General features: G+C 42.4%; 1 protein-coding gene across 1 annotated transcript in view; it reads right to left on the bottom strand.

The window, feature by feature from the left end:
• AHRR (aryl hydrocarbon receptor repressor) overlaps positions 1-21,020 on the bottom strand; it is a 161,576-nt gene that overhangs the window by 129,223 nt on the left and 11,333 nt on the right. Inside the window, exon 2 of the mRNA XM_049858336.1 lies at positions 2,349-2,421. Within this exon, the coding sequence (XP_049714293.1) occupies positions 2,349-2,410 (62 nt within the window). The 5' untranslated portion in view covers positions 2,411-2,421. The remainder of the gene's footprint in view (positions 1-2,348; positions 2,422-21,020) is intronic.

Below are 21,020 nucleotides of genomic sequence, written 5' to 3'. Positions count from 1 at the left end.
TCCGCACACCGGGGACTTTAGGCCAGCTCAGCCTCTTATGGTGGGCAGTTTGGTGATATCTTTCAAAACTACAAATGCCCGCGTCCTGTGACTGGACAGTTCCACCTCCAGGAATTTACACCCCCCACCCCCACCTCCAACACGTGAATGTCGAGTCTGGGACTTGATTTTACCCTCCACTCAAGGGAATAGCTTGCTTCTGTCTTGTAGTTGTGGCATAAAACGCTTGACTCCTGCATTGCAGACAAAGGGATAAGACTCCGACGTGGCACAGAGCCGGAGCACCAGCGTGTCTGTCCCTGTCCCAGGACCCACGGGCGACGCGGCAGGCCAGGCGGGTCTGCCAGCGAGCAAGCAGCTAGCGGGCCTGCTCCACCAGTGGAAGAGACCCACCACCCGCTCCCTGGGGCTGCTCATTGCAAACACCCTAGGAGGGGCCCAGTCGGGAGCGCCTGGGGCTCGGATGCCCAGGGACACACAGGAGCGACGCTTGGAGCCCACGCAGACTGCCCCGCCCAACGGTGTGCGCGCAAAGTGACGTCCAAGGTTGACCACACGATGTCCGCGTGACAAGAGGCTGGAAACATCTAAGCAGGCGTTAGCTGAGGCAGTTACAAAATATCCTGACACCGCACTGCTGAAGAAAGGCGCCCTGACGTGGCACTGCAGACCTTCTGGGAAATAGAAACCATAAAAGCACGAATTGGCTCCCGTTCCTCCCTGGCTCGCCCGCCACGTGCGCCATGAATGAGACCAGGACACTGGGCCTGCAGGCCTGGCGTGAGGCTGTTTTCTACTCCATGTGACAAACATATTTACCAAAACAAATCTGTCAGGCACAAACGCTTCACCAGGAGCCACGCCCCTGGAAGCCCTCAGCCCCTCCCGTGTGCCCTCGTCCACCTGTCCTGCCCTACCTGGGGCGTCAGCCACAGAACACCCCAGCTAGCGCCCCTCCCCACCCTGCAGGCCACAGTTGCGCCAGGTGCCAGCACCCAGCCCCCACACACCCCAGCACTACAGCATCTCAGCAGGTGACTGTGGGAGCCCCGAGTCGGCGATCCTGGGCTCTCCCTCTGAAATGGGATGGTCTGTGTGCCACAGGGTCATCATGGACTGGACAAGACAGCATAAAGGACCCTGCCCCGGCACCTATGGATAGAGACTCCCTGCGCCGGGAGGGGGGAGCTCCGGCAGGACAGAAAGAGCCTCCCTGGGCAGGTGACCCCCTCATCCCTACACATTCTCAGAGCCAGCGCTGACCAACTGTCATGGATGTTCCTAGACATGGAGGAGGAGAACCCAGAGGAGGTGGGCAAAGGGCGGCACCAGGCTGCCCCCACCCTGAGGGACCAGCTGTCCTTCCGCCGGCAGCCCAGTTCTCTCAGCCCTCATGCCACCAATGTGAGTGGATCAAATCCACCTTCTACTCAGCCTCTCTGCCCAGGGGAATGGCAGACGCTTCACCTGTGTCTGGCAGGTGGGCCCCATTCCTGGGAGCCCCAGTCACAGGCACAGAGAGCTAGACACACACGGACACACACACACCTACACAGGCGCACAGACCTACACCCACACCCACACATACAAATCTACACGTGGACACACACAGACATGGATACTCACACCCATTGACAGAGTCTCAGTGGACACATACATGTGGGACCCCGTACGAGGAGCCCAAGGAGGTTCAAATTTTCCTGAGGAAGCTGCTCCCTTCCCCAGAGGCCCTCACCCCTGCTACGCTTCGGCCTCACAGCCCACATTCACAAGCTCCAGGAATAGAGCAAGCCGGTCAGCAGGGGTCCGGTGGCCCCTCACACTGATGGCAGAAAGGTCTGCCTGTGCCAGGCCTCCTTGTCATTTGCCAGTGAAATTCGAAAAGCAACTTGGTGACGTTTCCCCAGGGGCGGGTCCAAGGGGAACAAGGCCGAACAAAAGGGCCCAAGGACGCGTCCTTCTCAGGGTGGGCACTGGGCCAGAACCAAGCAATGCGTGACCCTAACGGGACCTTCTCATCAAAGTTGGCAGAGCAACCCAAATCACAGCGCCACACAAACTCATCAGGAGAGGGACAACCAGTGCTGTAAGGACGGCTCCACAGGGGCGGCATATGGAGACGGGGAGCAGGCATGAAGGATGGATGCCCCATGGCCCGGCCCTCGCTCTCTGCAACCCACCTGCCCCCCCGCCTTCGGCCTGTACAGATCTGGCACCCTGCAGAGCCGCCAGAAGGAGACAAACCCCTCCCACCTCACTGAATCCCTAAAACCCGCTTTTTCACTGAAAACACAAATACCATCCTCCATTAATCACAATCAGTACAAACAGAAAATGAGATTCCTCACTGTTTCTGAATGGGCTTTCTCCTCTTCCTTCCTGCGTACAGACACTCCCCTGGTGGGATCATCGTCTTTGGCCCTGAAAGAGAAAGTAGGTGTCATGTTGGTCGCACTGAGAGAGCCTGGCTCCTCACAGCTTCCTGGCCACCCGGGGCAGGACACCAGCAGGGCACTCGGCCTTCACAGGCGGCCTTACAGGTGGGCCTGAGCCTGCTCCCCTCACCCTCTGGAGAGTCCAGTGTGGTGACCTCAGGGACATCTGGAATGATACCTGCAGACACAAGCCATTCACACCTGTGTGTCACTGTGGTCAGAAGAGGCTGGGAGGGCCCACAAGGACACGCTACTTGGCATACCACACTCTGTCCCTCCCACCTCAGGCCCCATGGCAAGTCCCTCCATGGGCCATTGTTCCCCACCATTGTCACCATGCTCATATGGGGACGGAAGTCCTGCTCTTGAGCTGGGCTCTGGGACACTCTCAGCAGGTAGGAATCCTGAGCTTCTAATCAGAAAGTAAGACCTACAGTAAGGGTGTCTCAGGCAGGACTCAGGCTCTGAGGTAGAGTCTACCCTCCAAAGCGCTGAGTCAGCTTGGAGAAGGCTCTCGAGGCTGGAGCTTCCCCCTCTGTTGTCTCTCTGTGGCAGGTCATCTTTCCCCCTCTGTGCCTCTGTGGCCTTTATACTACCGGGCCAGCAGATTCTTCTTCTCTACAAGAAACCTCTGGTTCAACTCTGCAAAGCCTGACTTGATCTCTAAGCCACAGCTGCTCCCAGCCTGGCCGACTGCTCCCAGCCTGGCTGACCGCTTCCGCCTGCCGAGCAGCAGGGGTGGGCACAGGGGCATGTATCCAAGCAAGGCTGCTGATCCCATGTTTTTTGCCACGAGCTTCCAGCTCGCTCACCCCCACCCAGGGCGACATTGCCTGGGGCAACGCGCCCTCCTGCCACAGAATGACTTTTCCATGTAATGAGCATCTTGCTGACCTGCAACGAGGGACCATGTCAGCTCTGGATGCCAGAAGAGGTTGCGGAGCCTGCACCCACAGCCTGGAAGAGGGGCAGACTCAGACACACAGTTTCCACGCTGGGCAGAAAGTGTGTGAGAATGACAGGAATGTGCCATGGGCCCACTTTGAACATAAAGATATAGGTTGGTAAAAACCATATGGATAGAAAAAGATTCATCATGCAAACACTAATTGAAAGAAAGCTGGATCAAACAAACAAACAAAAAAAACCAAATCCTTTGCCACTGAGTCGATTCTGAGTCATAGGGACCCTATGGGACAGAGTAGAACTGCCCCATACGGTTTCCGAGGAGTGCCTGGTGGAATCAAACTGCCAACCTTTCGGTTAGCAGCCATTGCGCTTAACCACTACGCCACCAGGGTTTCCAAAGCTGGATTAGCTATGTTAATATCAGACAAATTAGACTTCAGAATGAGGAACATTACTAGGGACAAAGAGGGAGATTGTTGTCGTTAGGTGGTGTCAAGTCGGTTCCAACTCATAGTGACCCTATGCACAATAGAGCGAAACACTGCCTGTCCTGCACACTCCTCACAATCGCTATGTTTGAGCCCATTGTTGCAGCCTCTGTGTCAATCCATGTTGTCCAGGGTCTTCCCCTTTTTCATTGACCCTCTACTTTACCAAGGATGATGTCCTTCTCCAGGGACTGGTCCCTCCTGATAACATGTCCAAAGTATGGGAGACAAAGTCTCACCATCCTTGCTTCTAAGGAGCATTCTGGCTGTACTTCGTCCAAAACAGATTTGTTTATTCTTCTGTAAGTCCTTAGTATATTCAATATTCTTTGCCAACACCATAATCCAAAGGCATCAATTCTTCTTTGGTCTTCCTTATTCATTATCCAGTTTTTGTGTGCATATGAGGCGAATGAAAGTACCATGGCTTGAATCAGGCACACCTTAGTTCTCCAAGTGTCATCTTTGCTTTTGAACACTTTAAAGAGGTCTTTTGCAGCAGATTTGCCCAATGCAATGTGTCCTTTGATTTCTTGACTGCTCCTTTCATGGGTGTTGATTGTGGATCCAAGTAAAATGAAATCCTTGATAACTTCAATCTTTTCTCTGTTTATCAGGATGTTGCTTATTGGTCCAATTGTAAGGATTTTTGTTTCCTTTATGTTGAGGTATAATCCATAATGAAGGTGATAGTCTTTGATCTCCAGTAAGTGCTGCAAGTCATTTCACTTTCTGCAAGCAACGTTGTGTTATCTGCATATTGCAAGTTGTTAATGAGTCTTCCACCAATCCTGATGCCACATTCTTCTTCATATAGTCCAGCTTCTCAGATTATTTGCTCAGCATACATATTGAAAAAATATGGTGAAAGGATACAACCCTGACACACGCCTTTCTTGATTTTAAACACGCAATATCCTCTTGCTGTGTTCGAATGGCTACCTCTGGGTTTATGTATAGGTTCCACATGAGAACAATTCTGGAATTCCCATTCTGTGCCCTGTTATCCATAATTTGTTATGATCCAAAACAGTCAACTGTTTTTGCATAGTCAATAAAACACAGGTAAACTTCTTTCTGGTATGCTCTGCTTTCAGCCAAGATCCATCTGACGTCAGCAATGATATCCCTCATTCCACGTCCTCTTCTGAATTTGTATTGATATTCTGGCAGTTCCCCGTTGGTGTACTGCCTCAATAGCTTTTGAATGATCTTCAGCAAAATTTTCCTTGACTGTGATATCAATAATATTGTTTGATAATTTCAAATTTTGTTAGATTACCTTTCTTTGGATGGACACAAATATGAATCTCAGTCAGTTGGCCAGGTAGCTGTTTTCCAAATTTCTTGGCATACACTAATGAGCACTTCCAGCATTGCATCCATCTGATGAAACATCTCAGTTGGTATTCCATCAGTTCCTGGAGCCTTGTTTTTTGCTGATGCCTTCAGTGCAGCTTGGACTTCTTCCTTCAGTACCATTGGTTCTCGATCATATGTTACCTCCTGAAATGGATGAACATCAACCAATACTTTTTGGTACAGTGATTTTGTGTATTCCTTCCATCTTCTTTAGATGCTTCCTGCATCATTCAATATTTTGCCCACAGAATCATTCGATATTGCAACTCAAGGCTTGATTTTTTTTTTTTTCCAGTTATTTCAGCTTGAGAAATGTTGAGTGTGTTCTTCCGTTTGGGTTTTCTAACTCCAGCTCTTTACACATTTCATTATAATACTTTATCTTCTCAAGGTGCCCTTTGAAATGTTTTGTTCAGCTCTTTTATGTCCTGATTTCTTCCATTACTTTAGCTACCCTATGTTCAAGAGCAAGTTTCAGAGTCTCTCCTGACATCCATTTCTGGTCTTTTTTTTTTTTTAACAATTTCTTTTATAAGGATCAGCACAAAGCTGGTTCCTATGGGGTGGGGGGAGCCTGTTGTTGTCGAGTCAATTCTGATTTATAGTGACCCTGTAGGTCCTATGAGGTGGAGGTTAAAGATGTCCCAAATGTCCAACTCTTCCAAGCTGCTGTACCACTCCATCATCTCTAACATCAACTACTGCCTCTCCTCTCAGTACTCTCCCTCCTGTCTTTCGGTTCCCTAATTCACTACAACATCTCACAGAGCTCACGAACCATATAAAGGAGATAGCTCCTGCAGGTGTGAAGGCTGGAAAGTCCTAAATTCATGGGTCAAGCATGGGCTCCTCCCTGGCCCTCAATCTCTGCCGAGAGGCACTCAGCTTTCTCATTCCAAGAGCCAGGAAAACCCACTGCGCTGTCTCCTGCCAGTCTCTCCCTCCTTTGTGTTGGTAGGCTCTTCTCTCTGCTCTAGAATTGGCTCCCTTTTAAGGCAAAACTGACAAATCCCCTTGGTGGGCCACAATTATCTTATTTGCACAGCCCACTCAATCACCTGGCTGGGAGTACTAGACTATGGTTAGAAAGGCCATACTAAGTAATTCATCACATCCCATTTTTCTTTCCTGTCTTTTTAATGACATTATACTTTCTTCAGGTATGATGTCCTTGATGTCATTCCATAACTCTCTGGTCTTCAGTTTAGTGTTCAATGCATCAAATATATTTTTGACATGGTCTCCAAATTCAGGAGGAATATACTCAAGGTCTTCAGTTCTTTCAGCTTGAGAAATACTGAGTGTGTTCTTCACTTTTGGTTTTCTATCTCCAGGTCTTTGCACATGTCATCATAATACTTTACTTTGTCTTCTCAAGCTGCCATCAGAAATCTTCTGTTCAGTTCTTTTACTTCATCATTTTTTTCTTTTGCTTTAGCTACTTGACATTCAAGAGCAAGTTTCAGAGTCTCTTCTGACATCTAGTTAGGTCTTTTCTTTCTCTTCTGTCTTTTTAATGACCTCTTGCTTTCCTCATGTATAATGTCCTTGATGTCATTCCACAACTCCTCTGGACTTTGGTAATTAGCATTCAACGCATCAAATCTATTCTTAAGATGGTCTCTAAATTCAGGTGGAATATATTTAAGGTCATGCTTTGGGTATCGTGGACTTGTTTTAATTTTCTTCAGTTTCAGCTTGAACTTGCAGATAAGTAATTGATGGTCTGTTCTGCAGTCGGCCCCTGGCCTTGTTCTGACTGATGATACTGATTTTTCATCATCTCTTTCCACAGATGTAGTTGATTTGATTCCTGTGTATTCCATTTGTATAGGCCATGTATATAGTCGCTGTTTATGTTGATGAAAAAGGTATTTGCAATGGAGAAGTTATTGTCTTAGCTCCACAATAATAGTAGGAGACTTCAACACACCACTTTCAGTGAAGGACAGAACATCCAGAAAGAAGCTCAGTAAAGACACAGAAGATCTAAATGCCACAATCAACCAACTTGACCTCATAGACATATACAGAACACTCCACCCAACAGTAGCCAAGCATACTTTCTTTTCCAAAGCACGTGGAACATTCTCCACAATAGACCACACATTAGGCCATAAAGCAAGCCTCAACAGAATCCAAAACATCAAAATATTATAAAACATCTTTTCTGACCATAAAGGCATGAAAGTAGAAATCAATAACAGAAAAAACAAGGAAAAAAATCAAACATGGAAACTGAACACCTTCCTCAAAAACTATTGGGTTATAGAAGAAATTAAGGATGGAATAAAGAAATTCATAGAATCAAATGAGAATGAAAACACATCCTACCAGAACCTTTGGGACACAGCAAAAGCAGTGCTCAGAGGTCAATTTATAGCAATAAATACACACATACAAAAAGAAAAAAGGGCCAAAATCAAAGAATTAACCCAAGAACTCAAACAAAGAGAAAGAAAACAGCAAAAGAAACCCTTGGGCACTAGAAGAAAGCAGATAATAAAAATTGGAGCAGAATTAAATGAAATAGAGAATAGAAAAACAATTGAAAGAGTTAACAAGGCCAAAAGCTGGTTCTTTCTTTGAAAAAATCAATAGAATAGGTAAACCATCGGCCATACTCACAAAAGAAAAACAGGAGAGGAAGCAAATAACCTGAATAAGAAATGAGATGGATGATATCACAACAGACCCAACAAAAAATTAAAAGAATCATAACAGAATACTACGAAAAATTGTACTTTAACAAATTTGAAAACCTAGAAGAAATGGACAAATTTATAGAAACACAGTACCTACCTAAGCAAACACAAGCAGAGATAGACCAACTAAATAAACCTATAACAAAGATGAAATTGAAAAGGCAATGTAAAAACTTCTAACAACAACAACAAAAAAAGAGCCCTGGCCCTGATGGCTTCGCTAGAGAATTCTACCTAATTTTCAGTGAAGAGTTAACACCACTACTATTAAAGGTATTTAAAGCATAGGAAAGGACAGAACACTCCCAAACTCATTCTATGAAGCCAGCATAACTCTCATACCCAAACCAGGTAAAGACACCACAAAAAAAAAAAAAAAAAAAAGAAAATTACAGACCAATATCCCTTATGAACTTAGATGCAAAAATCCTCAACAAAATTCTAGCCAATGGAATTCAACAACATATTAAAAAAATAATTCCCCCAAGACCAAGTGGGATTCATACCAGGTATGCAGGGATGGTTCAACATTAGAAAAGCAATCAATGTAATCCACCACATAAATAAAACAAAAGACAAGAACCACATGATCCTATCAATTGATGCAGAAAAGGCATTTGACGAAGTCCAACACACATTCATGATAAAAACTCTCAGCAAAATAGGAATAGAAGGCAAATTCCTCAACATAATAAAGGGCATTTATACAAGGCCAACAGCCAACGTCATCCTAAATGGAAAGAATCTGAAAGCATTCCCCTTGAGAATGGGAACCAGACAAGGATGCCCTTTATCACCACTCTTATTCAGCATTGTGCTGGAGGTCCTAGCCAGAGCAATTAGGCTAGAAAAAGAAATAAACAGCATCCACATTGGTAAGGAAAAAGTAAAAGTATATTTGCAAATGATATGATCTTATACACAGAAAACCCTAAAGAATCTACAAGAGGGCTTCTGGCCAACATGGTGCCATAGACAGAAGCACCATGCCATCCTTCCACAGCAAAGACCCAAAAAACTAAGTAAAACAGAGACAAACGTCATTCCTGGAACCTGAAGGGTCAAATGAAGAGATAAAGAACTCAGCCAAACACCAAATGAAATAAACTGGCAGAGGACAGACAGCGACGAGAGATACCTGCAGAGGGCCTCTATCAGCTAACACAGCACGGATCTGCCACCCTGGACTCCTGTTGAGGATCAGCGGACAGAGGGCAAAGGGAAGCAGCTTCACAGAGCTCCCAGCAGGAGACAGAGCACCTAGTAACCAGCCATACATGCTTTCCCACCGTGCCATTCTCTCCCCACTGCTCTACCTCTGCACTTCCTGGCTGGCTGTGGTGACTCGGCTGGCCAGTAAGTGCAGGGTCTGTACCGCTTGGATTCGCCCCGCCCACATCGAAGATCAGCGGACAGGGAGTACCGGAAAGCGGCTTCACGAAGTTCCCAACAGGAGACAGAACGCTGTGTAACTAGCTATATACACTTTCCTAACCTACCCACCCTTCTTCCCATCCACATTTCAGTCTCTTGGCTGGAAGGCAACTGTTTAGCCTCAGGCCTCTTGGATTTGCCCCAACCACACTGGCCAGCCCCCTGAGCTGGTGTCCTTCTTTATGTTTCTTTTGGTTACTTCCATGCCCCCCACAACCTCCCTCTCCTTTCTCTGAAACACCTGGCTCTGTGTGCCATCTTTGCTTCTTATCAAAAGGCTGTGAAACCCCGCTCGACTTGGAACCACTCCCCCAGCCCACGCCACCATGCTGGTAGGATCCCTTGGGCTTTTTTTTTTTTTTTTTTTTGCTTGTTTTGTTTGTTTGTTTGTTTCTTTTTGTGGCTTGGAAGCCCCTTCTAGCCAGCCTGCACTGGACGGCTTAGGAACCACTCCCCCAATCTGCACAGCCACCTAGGTGGGATCCCTGGGGGCATTTCTTTTTTTTTTTCTCCTTTTTTTTCTTTCTTTTTCCCTTTCTGCCTTTCCTTATTTCTCAGTTCTTGTCTCTCTATACTTCCCTTCTTTTCCTGTCTCCTGAGTACCTGGTGCTGTGTGACATATATACCCCTGTTGCCAGGCTATACTGCACAGCCTCGGAGCCATTTTCCCAGATTTTGCAGCCCCACTAATGGGACTCCTGGGGGCTTTTTTTTCCTTCCAAATTTTTATCTATTTTTTTTTCTTTTTCCCTTTTTCTTTTTTCCCCCATTTCTCAGTTTCTCATCTCTCCACTCCAAGGGCAAGCTCCCCTACCACTCTTTTTTTTCCCTTTGTTTGTTTTTAGCTCCTGTTTCTCTCTCCTCTTTCCCATACCCCTACTAGCTCCACACATTACAACCTCCCCCCTCTTTTCTGCCTATCTACACCAAGTGCTGAACATCACACCTCCAAGCAACACAGGCACGGCCTACAAGAACCTGCCCAGCACTGACTCTGGGCCCACCCTGTTGGCCCTAGTACATGCCACAAACAACCCATCCTAGCCCCTCCCTTCAGCTGAACCTGCCCTGCTGCACCATAGCTGAGTGACTGGCCCTGCCCATTGGTCAAGGAGGTGAAAAATATTGTCACTACAGTCAAGCAAACAACAAAGAATGCACAGCCCACCTGCTCAGACATAACCAAATAAAACAAAAAAGCAGGACGAAACAAACAAATCTACCATCAAGAAATGAAGAGAATAACTACCGAATGTCCTGAAGACAGCTGACAATATTGAAACATATTTAAAAAAGGACAAGATGGTTCCAGTAGGCATCCAAAATAAAACACCAGATGACCTTCTAGTAGAAAAAAAGGCACTAGAACTACCTTAAAGGGAATTCAAATCTCTACTATTCAGAGCAATCCAAGAGTTGAAGCAAACAGCAGACAAAAATGAGGAAAAAATAGGCAAATTTATGGAAAAAGGAGACAAATTCAAGGAAAATACAGACAAAAAAAATGGAAGAATTCAGGAAAATAACACAGGAACAAAATGCCAAAACAAATTTACAACTAGAAATCATACAAAAACAACAATTAGAAATCCAAAAGAAAAACAACAAGGTTTCAGAAATGGACAGTGTCATAGAAGGCCTGAGGAGCAGGTTTGAAATGATGGGAGACAGAATTAGCGAAATCAAATACTTGGATACAACTCTGAAGAAAAATCAGAAAAAAGAATGAAGAAAAATGAAGAAACCCTGAGAACTATGTGGGATACAATCAAAAGCAAAGATTTGTAAGTGATTGGAGTTCCAGAACAGGGAGAGAAAATGGAAAACACAGAGAGGGTCGTTAAAGAAATGCTGACAGAAAACTTCCCTAATATCATAAATGATGAAAAGCTGGCCATTCAAGAACCTCAATAAACCCCATATAGGATAGACCCCAAAAGAAAAACACCGAGGCATATCATAATCACACTTGCTAAAATGAAGACAAAGAAAAAACCCTGAGAGCAACTCGAGAAAAACAAATGGTCACATACAGAGTAGAAACAATAAGAGTAAGCTCTGATTATTTGGCAGAAACCATGCAGGCAAAAAGGCAATGGAATGACATATACAAAACCTTGAAAGAAAAAAACAATTGCCAACGAAGAATATATCCTGCAAAACTTTCATTCAAATATGATGGTGAAATTAGGACATTTCCAGATAAACAAAAATCAAGGGAATACATAAAAACCAAAGCAAATTTACAAGAATTATTAAAGGGAGTCCTTTTTTTTTTTTTTTTTTTTAGGTCTGAGAACAAACAACATCAGACCGCAGCCTGAATTTAGGATGCAAGATTGTACCAGCCAGGTACCAACCTAGGAAATGAACTCTCAAGAACTATCCAAAACAAAAAAAAATTGCAACAGGGAACCAGAGAGGTTAATCTATAAATGACAATGTCAGAAAAATAAAAGAGAGAATAAACAGTATCTTAGTCATCTAGTGCTGCTATTACAGAAATACCACAAGTGGATAGCATTAACAAAGAGAAATTTATTTTCTCAGAGTCTACTAGGCTAGAAGTCCAAATTCAGGACGACGGTTGCAGGGAAGGCTTTCTCTGTCGGCCCTGGAGGAAGGTCTTTCTCGTCAATCTCCCCCTGGCTAGGAGCTTCTCTGCATAGGAATGCCAGGTCTAAAGTATGCTCTCTGCTCCTGGTGCTTCTTTCTTGGTGGTGTATGGTCCCCAACTCTCTGCTTGCTTCCCTTTCCTTTTATCTCTTGAGGAAACTCCCTTTACCTTGGATCAGGGAGGAGACCTAAGTAAGGGTGGTGTTATGATCCCAGCCTAATCCTCTCAACATAAAATTACAATCACAAAATGGAGAACAATCACACAATACTGGGAATCATGGCCTAACCAAGTTGATAACACATATTTTTTGGGGGACACGATTCAATCCATGATAAACAATATAGGTGTAGAGCTTTCTAATGGAAGGGAAGGCAAGGCAATAATAGACTGGTTCAAACCTAGGAAGATAACGGTAAATTTCAAGGTAATCACAAAGTTAACAAACCTACTCATCAAAATAAAGAAGAAAAACATAAAGTCTCAAAGAAAACAAAATCTACAAAAACAAAAGAAATGAAAAAGAAATCCACAAACAAAAGGAACTCAGCACAGGAGAGTAAGAGGAACAAAGAAAATGTTAGCACCACCAAAAAAAGGCACTACAAAATGACAGCAATAAACTCACACCTATCAATAATTACCCTGAATGTAAATGGCCTACATGCACCCAGAAAGAGACAGTGACAGAATGGATTAAAAAACAGGGTCAATCAATATGCTGTCTACAAGAGACCCACCTTAGAAACAAAGATGTAAATCTATTAAAAATCAAAGGGTGGAAAAAAATATATCAAGCATATAAATATCAAAAAAAAAAAAAAAAAGCAGGCATGGCAATACTAATATCAGATAAAATAGACTTTAAAACAAAATCCACCATAAAAGACAAAGAAGAGCACTATATAATAATTAAAGGGACGATCCATCATGAAGACTTAAACATAATAAACATCTATGCACCCAATGACAGGTCTCCAAAATACATAAAACAAATTCCAATAGCACTGAAAAGAGAAATTGACAGTTCCATAATAATAGTAGGAGACTTCAACACACCACTCTCGGTAAAGAACAGAACATCTAGAAAGAAACTCAACAAAGATACAGAAGAGCTAAAGAGCACAATCAGCCAACTTGACCTCATAGACATATAAAGAAGGCTCCACCCAACTGCTGCAAAGTACACATTCTTTCCCAACGCACATGGAACACTGTTCAGAATAGACCACATCTTATGCCACAGATCAACCCTCAACAAAATCCAAAACACTGAGATAATACAAAATATCTTCTGTGACCACAACACCATCAAAGTAGAAATTAACAACATGAAGAGTAAGAAAAAAAAAAAATCAGTTACCTGGAAACTGAATAATATCCTGCTTAAAAACCACTGGGTAATAAAAGAAATCAAAGATGGAATCAAAAAATTCCCAGAATCAAATGAGAATGAAAGCACATCATACCAAAACCTTCAGGATACAGCAAAGGCAGCCCTCAGAGGTCAATTTATAGCAATAGATGCACACACCAAAAAAGAAGGGACAAAATCAAAACGTTAGCTACACAACTTGAACAAATAGAAAGAGAACAGCAAAAGAAGCCCACAGCCACCAGAAGAAAGGAAATAATAAAGATCAGAGCAGAAATAAATGACATAGAGAATAGAAAAGCAATAGAAAGAATCAACAAAACCAGACGTTGGTTCTTTGAAAGGATCAACAAAACCGACAAACCACTGGCCAACTGACAAAAGAGAAACAGAAGAGAATACAAATAACACAAATAAGAATGAAATGGGGGACATTACAACAGACACAACTGAAATAAAATGGATCATAACAGAATATTATGAAAAACAATACTCCAACAAACTTGAAAACCTAGAGGAAACGGACAAATTTCTAGAGACACACTACCTACCAAAACTAACACAAAATGCCATTGAAAATCTGAACAGACCCATAACAAGAGAAGAGATTGAAAAGGTATTTAAAAAAAAAAACAAAAAACTCCCAACCAAAAAAAGCCCTGGCCCAGATGGCTTCACTGTAGAATTTTACCAAACATTCAGAGAAGAGCTTACACCAGCACTGTTCAAAATATTTCAGAACATAGAAAAGGAAGTGATACTTTGGAATTCATTCTATAAAACCAGCATAAACCTGATACCAAAACCGGGTAAAAAAAAAAAAAAAAAGACACCACAAAAAAAGGAAATTACAGACCAATATCTCTCATGAATACAGAAGCAAAAATTCTTGACAAAATTCTAGCCAATAGAATTCAGCATCATATTAAAAAAATAATATACCATGACCACGTAAGATTCATACCAGGTGTGCAAGGATGGTTCAACATTAGAAAATCAATCAACATAATCCAACACATAAATACAAGGAAAGAATCACATGATCATCTCTATCAATGCAGAAAAGGCATTCGACAAAGTCCAAAACTGTTCTTGATAAAAATTCTCAATAAAATTGGTATAAGAGGAAAATTTCTGAACATTATAAAGGGCATCTATGCAAAACCAATGGCCAACATCATTCTTAATGGAGAGAGGCTGAAAACATTCCCCTTGAGAACAGGAAAAAGACAAGGATGCCCTTTATCACCACTCCTATTTAACATTGTGTTGGAAGTCCTAGCTAGAGCAATAAGGCAAGAAACAGAAATAAAGGGCATCCAAATTGGTAATGAAGAAGTTAAACAGTTCTTCTTTGAGAACGATATGATACTATACATAGAAAACCCATATGACTCCATGAGAAAACTACTGGAACTAATAGAAAGATTCAACAGAGTAGCATAAGATAAACGTACAAAAATCATTTGGATTCCTATACACCAACAAAGAAAACTAAGAAAAGGAAATCAGGAAAACAGTACCATTTATAATAGCCCCTAAAAAAGTAAAATACTTGGGAATAAATCTATCCAGGGATGTAAAAGACCTATACAAAGAAAGCTACAAAACAGTACTGCAAGAAACCAAAAGAGATCTACATAAATGGAAAAACATACCATGCTCATGGATAGGTAAACTCAACATTGTGAAAATGACAATTCTACCCAAAGCGATTTACAAATACAATGCAATATCAATCCAAATACCAAAAACATTCTTTAAAGAGATGGAAAAGCTTTATCATTAACTTTGTATGGAAAGGGAAGGAGCCCCAGATGAGTAAAGAACTATTGAAGAAGAAGAATAAAGTAAGAGGATTTGCACTACCTGACCTCAGAACCTGCTATACGGCTATGGTAGTCAAAACAGCCTGGTACTGCTACAACAGATATGTTGACTAATGGAACAGAATTGAGAACCCAGATGTAAATCCATCCACCTATGTTCCCCTGATCTTCGACAAGGGCCCCAAATCCATCAAATGGGGAAAAGGCAGTCTTTTTAACAAATGGTGCTGGCAAAACTGGATGTCCATCTGCAGAAAAGTGAACCAGAACCCACGCCTCACACCACACAGAAAAACTCATTCAGAATGGGTCAAAGACCTAAATACAAAGCCCAAAACTATGAAATTCATAGAAGAAAAACTAGGATCAACGCCAGAGGCCCTAATACACGGCATCAACAGGATACAAACCAAAACCAACAGCACTGAAGCTCCAAAGGATAAGCTAGACAACTAGGATCTTCAAAAAAAATTAAACACTTTATATTCACCAAAAGAGTAAAAAAAGAACCTAGACTGGAGAAAAAAACTTTGGCTATTACAAATCAGACAAAGGTCTAATCTCTAAAATCTACAAGAAAATCCAACACCTCTACAACAAAAAGACAAATAATCCAATTAAAAAATAGGCAAAAGAAATGAACAGACACTTCACCAAAGACATTCAAGCGCCCAACAGACACATGAGGAAATCATCTCTAGCCATCAGAGAAATGCAAATCAAAACCACAATGAGATACCATCTCACCCCAGCATTACTGGCCTGAATCAACAAAACAGAAAATAACAAATGTTGGAGAGGCTGCAGGGAGAACGGAAGTCTTACGGACTGCTGGTGGGAATGCAAAATGATAAAAACCATTCTGGAAAATGATATGACACTTCCTTAGAAAACCAGAAATAGAAATACCATAAGATTCAGCAATCCCACTTCTAAGAATATTTCCTAGAGAAATGAGTCATCACATGAATAGACATATGCACACCCATGTTCATTGCAGCATTGTTCACAATAGCAAAAAGATGGAAACAACCTAGATGCCCATCAACAGATGAATGGATAAACAAACTGTGGTACATATATTCAATGGAGTATTACACAATGGTAAAGAACAAGGATGAATCTGTGAAGCATCTCATAACATGGATGATCTGGAGGGCATTACGGTGAGTGAAATAAGTCAATCATAAAAGGACAAATATTTGTATGAGACCATACTGTAAAAACTCATGAAGAGATTTACATACAAAAAGAAACAATATTTGATGGTTATGAAGGAGGGGAGGGGTGCGGATGGAAAAACACTTAATCGACAATAGATAAGTGGTAACGTTGGTGAACTGTAAGATGGTATACAATAATGGGGAAGTCAGCACAACCTGTACAAGGTGAGGTCATGGTAGCTCCACAGACACACCCAAACTCCCTAAGGGACCAAATTGCTGGGTTGAGGGCTGTGGGGACCATGGTCTCAGGGAAAATTTAACTTAACTGGCATGATACAGTTTATAAGGAAAATGTTCTACATTCTACTTTGATTAGTAGCATCTGGGGTCTTAAAAGCCTGTGAACTGCCATCTAGGATACTCCACTGGTCCCACCCCTTTGGGAGCAAGAAAGAATGAAGAAAACTAAAGACACAAGGGAAAGATTAGTCCAAAGGACTAAGGGACCACATCTACCATGGCCTCCACCAGACTGAGTCCAGTACAACTAGATGGTGCCTGGCTACCACCACTGACTGCTCTGACAGGGATCACAACAGAGGGTCCGAGAGAGAGGTGGAGAAAAATGTAGAACAAAATTCTAACTCAAAAAGAAAAACCAGACTTGCTTGCCTGACAGATACTGGAGAAACCCTGAGAGTATGGCCCCTGGACACCCTGTCAGCTCAGTAATGAGGTCACTCCTGAGGTTCACCCTTCAGCCAAAGATTGAACAGGCCTGCGGAAGAAAACAAGACCAAAGGGGCATGCCAGCCCTGGGGCAGGGACTGGAAGGCAAGAAGTTACAGAAAGCTGGTAATAGGGAATCCAGGGTTAAGAAGGGAGAGTGTTGACATGTCATGGAGTTGTTAACCAATGTCATACAACAATGTGTGTACTGTTTGATGAGAAAGTAGTTTCTTCTATAAACCTTCATCTAAAATTCAATTTAAAAAAAGAATGCACAAGAAAACTACTGAACCTAATAGAAGATTTCAGCAAAGTATCAGGCTACAAGATAAACATACAAAGATCAGTTTGGGATGTGGGGCCGAGATGTCAGAGTAGTCAGACACTTCTGGTGAACCCTCTTACAACAAAGACCTGAAAAAACAAGAGAAACGATTATATTTATAACAAGCTAGGAGCTCCGAACATCACAGGCAAAGTTAGAAAACAGACTTAGCAGCAGGGGGAGGGAGAGATGGTTCAGAAATGGAGAGGAATTGCTGGACCCGAATCGCCGGAAACCTTCAGGCGCTATTCACGGGAGCGGCTGCAGCAGGCTGGTGGTAACATTCGGTTGCAGTTTCCTGGGGATAAACAGCCAGCTGCACGGCCTACTCACACCTCCGGAACCAAAGAAGAACGGCTCTCTAGGCAAAACCTGAGTACTTGTATATAGTTTACCATGCCCCCACACCCCAAGACGGCTTCACAGGCTGTTGATTTCCCTGGGCCTGAGATAGGCCCTGCTCTGCATCCTCAGCCATTCTCCTGGCCTTGAGGGAAAAGATAATCCACCAGCTCCACTAAGCTAGGGAGCTCAGAACAGAATCAGCTCCTGTCCAGGCATAAATGGTCTGTGGACTTTGAATACCTTTCACCCCTGCATGGGCCTGTGTCGGCCTATTTCAGGAGAATAGGCTCTTGTTGGCAGACTGCAGCTGTTTCAGCTGTGTGGTAAAGAGGTGGGTATTTGGTGTTTGACACTGCTTTGCCTATTAAACAGGGTCCTCATCTACCCACATCAGGGGCCTAAGGACTGGTGGCTCCATTCAGGTCACTCAGCCACCCGTGACAGGGGTCTAAGGATAACTGGTACCTCCCAGTCATTACAACCAAAAGCAATGGCTGCCCATGGTCTGGCTGCAGAACCCACCCACCTGTGCACTCTAGGGAACAGGGACGCACTTTCCTCACAGTCTCTCGGGGGATGGCTGTCAGTCTAATGCCTTGTTCAGAGCGTGACCCCCTGCTGCAACCAGATACCTGTACCTACACCAATCACCCCTGCCCCTCTAAGTCTGTACCATACACTTGATGACCAGCTACCTGGACACCTGAGCTGAATTCATACAAGAAAAGTGAATGGACTCCTAGACTGATATAAATGGTAATACCTCTAGCCATCTGTTGACAGGATGTTAGAGCATCAAAGGTGAAAATAATCAAGCTAGCTTACTCAAGCAACCCATTTGGGTATATCAAAACAAAACAAAGCAAGAAGCTAGGATACAGTAAGCAAACATAAAATAAACTAATACAATAACTTATAGATGGCTCAGAGACAACAGTCAATATCTAATCACATAAAGAAGCAGAACATATTTGCTTCAACAAGCTCTCACAACAAAGAATCAAGGAATCTTCTGGATGAAGGTGCATTCCTGGAATTACCGGATGCAGAATACAAAGGATTGATATATAGAATTCTTTAAGACATCAAGAAGGAGATCAGGCAATACACAGGACAAGCCAGGGAACACACAGATAAAGCAGTTAAAGAAATTAAAAAGGTTATTCAAGAATGTGAAAAGTTTAATAAGCTGCAAGAATCCATACAGAGATAGCAATCAGAAATTCAGAAGATTAACAATAAAACTACAGAATTAGACAATTCAATACAAAGTCAGAGGAGCAGAACTGAGCAAGTGGAAGGCAGAATTGGTGAGAGGAAGATAAAGCACATGGCATCAATATATTTGAAGAAAAATCAGATAAAAGAATTAAAAAAAATGAAGAAACCCTAAGAATCATGTGGCACTCTATCAAGAGAAATAACCTATGAGTGATTGCACTACCAGAACAAGGAGGGGTAACAGAAAGTACAGAGAGACTTGTTGAAGATTTGTTGGCAGAAAACTTCCCTAATATCGTGAAAGATGAGATGACGTCTATCCAAGATGCTCATCGAACTGCAGATAACGAAGATCTTAAAAGAAAGTCACCAAGACATACTATAATCAAGCTTGCCAAAACCAAAGAAAAAGAATTTTAAGAGCATATAGGGATAAGCGAAAAGTCACCTACAAAGGAAAGTCAATATGAATAAGCTTGGACTGCTCGGCAGAAACCATGCAGGCAAGAAGGCAATGAAACGGCTTATATAAAGCACTGAAGGAAAAAATTGCCAGCCAAAAATCATATATCCAGCAAAACTGTCTCTCAAATATGAAGGTGAAATTAGGACATTTCCTGATAAACAGAAGTTTAGGGAATGTGTAAAAACCAAACCAAAACTAGAAGAAATACTAAAGGGAGTTCTCTCATTAGAAAATCAATAATATCAGATATCAACCCAAGACTAGAACAACGAACAGAGTAATCAGATGTCAACCCAGATAGGGAAATCACAAAAATAAATCAAGATAAAAAAACGATCAAAACAAGGAAACAGCGATGTCATTATTTACAAGAAGACAACATTAAAACAATAAGGAGGCACTATGAAATGCAGTCATAGAGCTTTCCTATGGAGAGGAAGACAAGGAGTTGGAAGAAATAAAATTTAGGTTTAAACTTAGAAAAATACCGGTAAATGTTAAGGTAACCACAGAAGAGAGTAAAGATTCTACTCAACAAAATAAAATACAAGTGAAAAAATAAAGACAAAGCAGAAACAAAATCAACAACTATGAATAAGAGGAAAAGACAATATATAAAGATAAACTACTCAGCACAAAAAATTAAGTGGGAAAAAGAAACTGTCAACAACACACAAAAAAGACATCAAAAAGACAGCACTAAACTCATACCTATCCCTAATTATGCTGAATGTAAATGAATTAAATGCACCAATAAAGAGACAGAGAGTGGCAGAATGGATTAAAAAAAACATGATCCATCTATATGCTGCCTACAAGAGACACACCTTAGACTTACGGATGCAAAAACTAAAACTCAAGGATGGAAAAAAAATATCAAGCAAACAACAATCAAAAAAGAGCAGGAGTGGCAATATTAATTTCTGAAAAAATAGACTTTAAAGCTAAGTCCACCACAAAGGATAAGGAAGGACACTATATAATGATTAAAGGGACAACATACCAGGAGGATATAACCATATTAAATATTTATTCACCCAATGATAGGCGTGCAAGATACATAAAACAAACTCTAACAGCATTAAAAAGTGAGATAGCTTCACAGGAGTAGGAGTCTTCAACACACCACTTTTGGTGAAGGACAGAACATCCAGAAAGAAGCTCAATAAAGACTCGGAAGATCTAAATGCCACAATCAGCCAACTTGACCTCATAGACATATACAGAACACTCCACCCAACACCAGCCAAGTATACTTTCTTTTCCAATGCACATGGAACATTCTCTAGAATAGACCACATATTAGGTCATAAAGCAAGCCTTAGCAAAATCCAAAACATTGAAATATTACAAACCACCTTTGTTAACCATAAGGCCATAAAAATAGAAGTCAATAACAGAAAAAAGCAGGGAGAAGAAATCGAACACTTGAAAACTGAACAATATCCTGCTCAAAAACGACTGGGTTATAGAAGACATCAAGGACGGAGTGAAGAAATTCATAGAATGCAATGATAATGTAAAAACTTCCTACCACAACCTTTGGAGCACAGCTAATACAGTGCTCAGAGGTCAATTTATATCAATAAATACACAAGTAAAAAAGAAAAAAGG

The sequence above is a fragment of the Elephas maximus genome, chromosome 2 (assembly GCF_024166365.1).
Source record: "Elephas maximus indicus isolate mEleMax1 chromosome 2, mEleMax1 primary haplotype, whole genome shotgun sequence".
NCBI classification, from domain to species: Eukaryota; Metazoa; Chordata; class Mammalia; order Proboscidea; family Elephantidae; genus Elephas; species Elephas maximus.
Note: the sequence above shows the minus strand (reverse complement) of the source record. Positions and strands in the feature narration are given on the sequence as shown.